This window comes from Nematolebias whitei, chromosome 17, assembly GCF_014905685.2.
Source record: "Nematolebias whitei isolate Nwh7 chromosome 17, NemWhi1, whole genome shotgun sequence".
NCBI lineage: Eukaryota > Metazoa > Chordata > Actinopteri > Cyprinodontiformes > Rivulidae > Nematolebias > Nematolebias whitei.
In genome coordinates this window covers 9,442,200-9,450,561 of record NC_056514.1, presented here as the reverse complement: position 1 = coordinate 9,450,561, position 8,362 = coordinate 9,442,200, and the positions used below count along the sequence as shown (strand labels likewise).

The 8,362-nt window shown below is 42.5% G+C and overlaps 1 protein-coding gene across 1 annotated transcript in view; it reads left to right on the top strand.

Annotated features, from left to right (window-relative positions):
- The window catches only part of get4 (guided entry of tail-anchored proteins factor 4), a 36,771-nt gene extending 30,025 nt beyond the window's left edge, over positions 1–6,746 (top strand). Inside the window, exons 8-9 of the mRNA XM_037691534.1 lie at positions 4,663–4,735; positions 6,469–6,746. Of these exons, the coding sequence (XP_037547462.1) occupies positions 4,663–4,735; positions 6,469–6,560 (165 nt within the window). The 3' untranslated portion in view covers positions 6,561–6,746. The remainder of the gene's footprint in view (positions 1–4,662; positions 4,736–6,468) is intronic.
- Positions 6,747–8,362: the final 1,616 nt, after the last annotated feature.

The window sequence follows — 8,362 nt, the reverse complement described above, 5'->3', positions numbered from 1 at the left end:
GTGAATGTGTTTGAGGCACGTTCTCATGCTAAGACGCCCATAGAGGTGTTTCCTGGTGTAAAGGTTAAACCCCACTCCCTAGAAATGGAAGGAAGGTGCACGCCACCTCCTCCTAAAACAGGCGAGAAAAGGCAGTATTTTCAAACTAACAAACCGCATAATGAAGGTGCACGCTGGAACAAAAAAACTCCTCTTTCAGAGGATGAACGTGATTATCGTACATGGGACATGCGCAGGACGCAAGAATATGGGATCCAAGAGGACCCATATTATCATGGGAAATCCGAAGAGGAACCCCCAAAAGACGTACCTAGCCGCCTCCCACCTCGGACGAAACGTCCCGAGGCGAAAAAATCACAAAAGTTCCAGGAACAAGGCCCTAAACCTCTGAGCTCGGAAGAGACAGTGGAAATGCAAAGGTTTTTAGACACTTTGATACATGCTGAAATGGGAACCCAACCAGGAGCACAATGTAGTGATCTGATCGCTACTAACTCTGAAGGCGCGAATGACAACATTACAGATGTCGGTGAAACACACCAAGACATTGCTGTTATTGCCTCCAACAACCCCTCATCGGACGAAGGGGGGATAAACTCACACACAAACGATGATGAGTCATCGCAAACTGAAAACTCAGAACCTGACCTTCATGATTTTGAACTAGGCGTTCCAGTTCTGGGAGGACTCCCAGATAATCTGGTACCGAGTCAAGACACTGGGCCAGTATGTTTCACGAAACCATCACAGGCCACAGCTCTTTTCTCAACCAATGACGTCGACCAAGGACCACAAACCTATGGTGCCTTGCCCATAGACAGGTCCGACGACTCAGAAAAGGATTCGTTGGAGCTCCCCATGGAGCAAGAACCCTCATCAGTCTCATCACAGATTGAACAGGTGGTCGCTCAAGCCGACACTCTGACATCTGATGAAGAAAGAGACAAACTTAGCCAAGTTCTTTTAAAATATGAAAAGTCAATTTCAACTGACCCAGACATCATCCAACTTCAGACGTTGGATGATCCTGCAATTAACTCGATGATACTGTATCTGACTGACCCAGACAAATACACTCCATCGAAAGTCAAACTGGATTCCAATCCAGACCTTAAAGTCCTCTTTCAGCTGCGCAAACAGTTAAAACTACTCAAGGACAACCTAACTTTAGCTCATGGAGCGACGTCCTCACCCGTGTTCGCAGTCTCCCATGACCGAAGGGGGGTGACGCCAGTTAGGATAATGCTACCAGACGCGATAACATGATCAAATCTGACATTCAGAGTGAGTGGCGCACCGAAACGTTGTTTCCTAGTTGCTTAATCACTGCTTTTGTCGATGTTGAAACGTTGTTTAACTGGTTGCTTAGTTACTGTTCTTGTCGATGTTGAGACATCGTTTAATTGGTTTTTGGTATTGTTTTCGAACACCCCAGGCAAGAATGAATTTTGTTGTGTAGTAAGTTAGAGACTAAGAAGCCTTGACCATGCCAACATGCAGTTCATTCATTAAATTGCAATCTTTGCGGAGTCAATGTATATTATTGCTACCTTGAGTACCATAATCTACATTGATCTCACAACGCTTAAGCCGAACCTACTCGAACAATTCTATTCGGGGGGATAGCTAATTCTTTTTGATAAGTCTCGCCATAGACTTCCAAAACATTTATGGGAAAACCAAACACCCAATCTCAAGTCGTTCGTCTAAAAGACAACAGACAATTGCACCAAACTATATTTTACCATGTAAAGCTAACTTAAACCAAGTTAGAAATGGAAAAATAGTTTGGAACACTCTTCTATAGGCATAAACCCCTGTAGTTACCCCTTTCCAGCATTCTCCACCCCTTAACTGGTAGTTGTAGCTGTTCCCAACCATAATAGCTTACACACCAGATGCATATAGTTTAAGGCCTTATGTAAAATCCCCTTCATAAGCCCACCTTAAACCACATAATTGCATGACACATTGAACCAGAACGGCACAGGCTGGACGTCGCTGGAGACAACCTTCGCTGGAGGCGACCTGCAATCCTGACGTTGGTCTCCACTCTTCATCCAGTGGCCGCTTCTTCAGTTCAACCCAAGGGTACCCCTCTGTATGCTGATTAATCAACACTTCCAATCGCTGTGGATTTACCGTTGTGGATTATATGACTTTTTCCAGTGGATTACAGACTCTGTTTCCAAGGGGTTAAAAGCATTGCTACAATGGAATTATCGAGACGATATGGGATTATAATCAACACAATGGAATACCAAGAACATTGTGGAATTACCTTGACTTTGTTTCCTTGCTGGATTACTTCTGACTTTGGTCTTCCTTGCTGGATTACTTCTGACTTTGGTCTTCCTTGCTGGATTACATCAAGCTCAAGGACATTTGAAGGTCTAAGTTCACGGTTGGAATTCATCCCCATGGACAGGTGATGATTTCCAAAGGGGGGACTGTAGTGAACCTGGTCTGACCCTGATCTGACCCTGATGACCTCAAATCTATCAGATGGACAGAGACTGTTATTTTCATTGATCTGAATACAGTCTGAGCCATCTGGTGACTTTCTTTCTTGAATTAATCAAGCAGAAAAGACAATTTTATAATCATTTACTGTTTTACAAATGTTTGATAATCAAATTGTGTTAGTTCCATTCAATGCTTACAGGTTGGAAAGAACTACTCATTTTTATTTTACATAAACAGTAAGTAATGATTTTTATTCCTCATTTAAAGAAGAAATCAGGTTAATATGCATTTCTTGATTCTCTGTCTGAAATGAGCCAAGCAATGTAAGTATGTGAAAGGTCGAGTTTCGGTCAACTAAAATGTTTACCGAGAAAGATGTCATGTTTAAACTTTTGCAGAAGATTACCAAGCGTGAGACTCCACGAAGTCTGGTCGTCTGCAATAATCTTTTCTGTATGTTGAAAACAATCCTTGACTTATGATAACATCTTACATCACAAAAACACACCTCTTTCTGGTCCATCGACCAATCAAAAGCTCTCAAATGAACCGGAAGTCGACCCAGTTTAAATGTGGCAACTTCCCAGTTCATGTTAGAATTGAGAAGGGAAGAGAATTCAGAAGAATTCCGGAGGATTCGAGAGTACAGAGTTGCTGACAATTAAGAGTCTGAAAGTTCTGAAGAATGAAAGGAGTTCAGTATTCTTGGGTGCAAACGCATTCAAGATGGTCCAGAGACGTTTTGGAATTATAACTTCTGTTTGAACAAACCACACACGACTATCTAAGGATTTCAGCCGCTCTCAACGGAGACGCTGAAAGGTCTGGAGGATTCTCTATCGAGCTGATCTATCATCTACCAGGTAACGGTCTCTTCTTCGACTAAAGTGTACCGGAGGCGAGCTGAGATCTGATGAAGCGTGCACGTTCTGGTCAAACAGATTAATTCCCTCACATAGTTCTCTGTAAGATAAATCTCCATGTCATCTTAAAACTCTCCTCTTTCTCATAAAATCAGTACAGATATTTTAGAAATATCTGAAGCAAAGTCCTCGTTCACCGCCGAGTGATCGATGCTCATTTTCTGTGAAACTTGTCTGTTATTATTTTCATATTTTGCCAAATTAATGTAAATGTTTGATGTTAAACTTTGATTCTGAAAATAAATGACCGCATTCATTTTGATGGGTCAAAGATAAATGACGTCTCTCGTTACATTTCTGTTAAATTCAATGCACGACATTACACAGTCAGAAAGATGAGGAACTCGTGAATATTGTATCAATATATATCTCATATATTGTCATACTACAACTAGTGGCACGTACCCACGTGTTCACTACAACAGTGTGAATGTAAACAGACCGAGCCCCGCTCCACAGGGTAAACAAGCACGCATTTCTCTGACCTTATATGGAGCTGTCAGCTGCCTTGTGTGGAAAAACAATATTCTCCATGGTCTTCTGTCTCATCTTCTGCTCACGCTAAGTCCATTTTTGAAAAATGACAAAATATAACTCCTAAAACTGCTAAAACTTGATGCCACTTCATTTTTATTTTTATCTACAGAAGAAGAAGAAGTGTCTTCAGAGGTTTTTGTGTCGTTTCTTTCAATAGTTCTTGGTGCAGCGCCCCCACAGGCGAGCGGGGGAACAGGTTTGTTCAACAGGTTGACTCGACTGCACAGTGCAGTGTGAATGGAAACGCACCAGCTCAAATGTAACAAAAGGTCATGAATATTGGTACCGAACCGAGTCTACCGGACTATCTGGTGTGAAAACGACCTAATTTCACCTTCAGATTATCTAATAATCCTAGAGGTTCACATACTTTTACCATCACAAATATGTAATATTGAATTCCTCAATAAATAAATGATCACGTTTAATATTTTGTCTCATTTGTTTAACTGGGTTCTCTTTATTTACTTTTAGGACTGCTGTGAACATCCGATGATGCTGATTTATGCAGATATCTAGAACATTTCAAAGGGTTCACAAACTTTCAAGCACCTTTATATTAATTTTTTAACTGTGCTTATAAAAGTAACATTTTCTGGTTAAAGATCCTTTGGAAAAAAAACTGTAAATAAAATATTGTCTTTTTTATTTATTGTGCCATTCATTAAATTATGGTGACCACTGATGGTTTTCTGTCCTCCTTTTGTTTCTCTTTAATCACCCCACTGGTTCTCAGTATCTCGACAGAATAGGACAGCTTTTCTTTGGCGTTCCACCCAAACAGTCTCCATCATATGGTGGTCTGCTAGGTGAGTTGAACAACGCTGTTTTATCAGAAAATGATTGTTTCTTATTATTATTTTATTCTTTTTTTTTAAGTTTGTACTGTAGACTGACTCAACTCGGTGTTTAAAGCAGCTGAATATTTTTAAGTGTTTGGAAAGGTTTTAAATAATTACTATTTTACCTTCTAGATAATGTGTAGAACAACTTTGAATCTGGAGAAATTGAGTTTAATTCTGACAAGACTTACAAGTTTCTTGCTAGTTTCAATGGGACCAAGACAAAAGTGGATTGCTGCCATCTTCAAACAACTTCAGTCTCTATTTTTTATTTGTGGTTTGAACAATAGTTCCAATTGAATCTGTCCATCTTTGGATAAAGCTCACGCTGCCTCTTCCCTCACGCTGAACCCCCCCCTCCCCCCGCACTAGAAAACTGCCTGTACAATCTACAAAAATCACGGACTAGATGCGTTACCCCCCATGGCAAGTTATCTTGGGGTAAACACTGAAGTGCCTTATTTTAATCCAGCCGGGTGGTGACAAACGCACCAATTATTGTCTCAAAATGTCTTGTAGCTAATATTAAACCGCTACACTTGTGCTTGTTACTGTTTAGTTAGTCAGTGTTTAAATTTGATTAGCTCATGTCACACCAGTCCACTGGGAGTAAACTGATGAGACACTTTAATCTGACAGATTGACACATTTCAGTGTGGTTATCTTAGCACCATGGTCCAGTTAGCAACATGGTACTGTTAGCAGTGGTTTGGTTAGCGGCATGATACTGTTAGCAGGTCCCGTCAGCACCCCGATGGTAACAAGGACCGCAGCAGCTGCCCTCCCAGACAGCCCTCCAGAACCGGATCCGGCAGACAGAGAACATCCAAGTTTCTCCGTGGAACCGAATGGACCCATAGAGTTTGGTCCATGCAGGCAGATGGAGGATCATGGAGACGGCCACCATGACAGGCTGGTGCCTGAGGCTGGAGGGGGGTCGGGAAGTGAAACACGATGGCAAGGCAGACACAGAAAACTCCAAAAGTGTGTCACGGTCATACCCGGAACAAAAAAAGATGGAGTCGGAAACGGAGCTCCCATCAGTGCGACCATGCTGCGGTGCTCGTGCCCTCCTTCATTCTGCTCCATTCTTTATGACTTATTTTATTTCAGCTGCTCCTTCTTCAGGGGTCACCACAGCAAACTAACTTGCACGAAAATTTGGTGATTATTTTTATGCCGGGTCCCCTTCCCAACACAATCACAGACCACTGAGCCACCACAGTCCTCTGTGTGGTGCAGAGAGCTGCTGTCTACAGCGCCCAGGGGAGCAGATGGTGGGGGTTAAGGGCATTGCTCAAGGGCTCAGAGTGGAGCAAATGAGGGTGGAAGCAGGTGTGGGCACTTCACCTTTCCCACCCACATTTTGATGATGTCGGGACCAGGAGTTGAATCACAGGCCCACCTTCTCTAACCTCTGCACCACTGCTCCATCCTGATTTCATAGCTGATCAGGCAACTGTGCACCAGAACATCACTTCAGAAGAGTCAGACTTGCCTGTTAGTGATTTTTAATCATCGTAGTTAGAATTTGCATTCTGTAGCTTACTCGTCTCAAAAACAGATTTAAAACGTAACATCCAACAGGAAATGCTCTGACTGCACTTCCTGTGAAGTCGAACTCGCTGCCAGGAGTTAGAGAGGTGACTGTATGAACAGCCTGGTTGTTATAAAGATAACATCGCTGTTTTCTCTGGCAGGGAATTTGCTGAACAGCCTGATGGGCTCTGGTGAGGAGGAGGATGGTGCTGAGGAGGTCCAGGAGGACAGCAGCCCCATAGAACTGGACTGAGCCTGCAGAACACAACAAGAACAAACCCACATGGAGGAAGACCACCCTGCCTCCCTCCTCCCCCTCAGTAACTGGGGTCGGGGCACGGCGCTGCTCCTCGTTCCAGAGTTGGGCTGTTTGACAAGTCCAGTTCAGTAAAACAGACAAGCATCATTCCTCCCAACACCCCCCCCCCCCCAAAAAAAAAAAATCTGGACAGACTGCGACACAAATGGCCTCTGCTCATGTTGAACTGTTGTAAGAATATTTGATTTTATCTTCACGTCACCTTTTCTAGTTTGAACTCTTGCTTGTTGTTTAGGGGTGTGTGCTCTGCACATGAAATGTTCTGTGTGAAAACCTGCTTCAAAAACATGGCAGTGACCTGAGCGTGTCTGTGGGGGAGGGGGGCATCTAAAGAGCAACAGCCCCAGTTTCTAATAAAGCTTTAGTCAGCTCACTCGAGTCCTGAAGTTTTCTGTTTGTCACTCGGATCAGAGCCTCGCTGTAGCTGCTGCTGCCATTTTCAACCGTCTGTTCGTCTCTTGTCACAGTTAAAATGTGCTTGTAGCCGAGGCCTCGTCAGCCTCTGCATCATGGACATGAAGATGTTTTGTCCCAGAAACGTTTGTGTTGCAGATTTCCTGTTTATTACAGTAAATGTGGAACAGAGCATCATCTTTGTCCTAGATACAAAATTCTTCTATAAACACTGTGAATTAAGTCAAAAAGTAAAAAAAAAATCACTAAAACTTCTGATGTGAGTTTGTAATTTATCTAACCCTTCTGTCAGATCAGTGCAGCCTGTGTGATACTGAACATTCACAGGAGAGAACTGTACATCACAGAACGGTTCAGTCAGCTCAGCTGGACCGATTCTTTTTGGAAGCAACACTTCGTCTTTCATCTGAAAGAATCCATCCAGCTGACCTGACTGAACCGTTCTGTGATTTATCTATTTACCTGGATGATTTTACTCTTTCTGTTTACATCATTTTGTTTTTAAACTTATTTTTGTGCTTCAAATAATATTTGATAAGTTCAGGCAGTCAACTGTTTAACTTTTGCCCATTTTATTTTTTCAAGACCCAAACTACTGTTTCCTTTAAAAAAGAAGTAGGCTCAGTATTTGAATCCATGGTTCAGATGTTTTAAAGTGGTCTTCTGTGGTCAGGCTTTGTTACTAGTTGTACAGAGTCCTTCAAACCTTGTTGGAGAATGGTTGACTGCTCCGGATCTGGGAAAAACATGACTCTTTTCAAGTGTGTTCATTTATTCTAAGAGGAAAACATAAAACTAGTTGATCATATTCAAGTAAATGTATTTGACATCGGAGAAATTTTAATTCATGTACACACAGATGTTTCTGTTCAGGAAACCCACAGCTCAGATGTAACTTTCCAGAAAGAATTGCTGGTAAAGAGAAATATGAAAATATGAAATGATCTGAGTCCAAAGTTGAAAAGTTTCAGCGGTTTTACCCCCCCCCCCCTCCTGTTGATGCACAGACTTGGGCACATTGGTCTTCATCAGGAGATGACAGTGTCTGTAAGGGAAATGAAAACATCTGCTCCTTCTGTTTCCATCACATCCATCATCTTTACTCGCTTCTTTGATTTTGGGTCATGGGGGTCACGTGTCCATGTCCAGCAGTCACTGTGCGAGAGGCAGGGGACACCCTGGACAGGTCTCCAGTCCATCACAGACAAACAACCATTAAGTATCTCACTCTCACCTAGGGACAATTTAGAGTTACCAATCAGCCTAACATGAATGTTTTTGGTCTGTGGGAGGAAACTGGAGAAAACTCACACATGCACGAA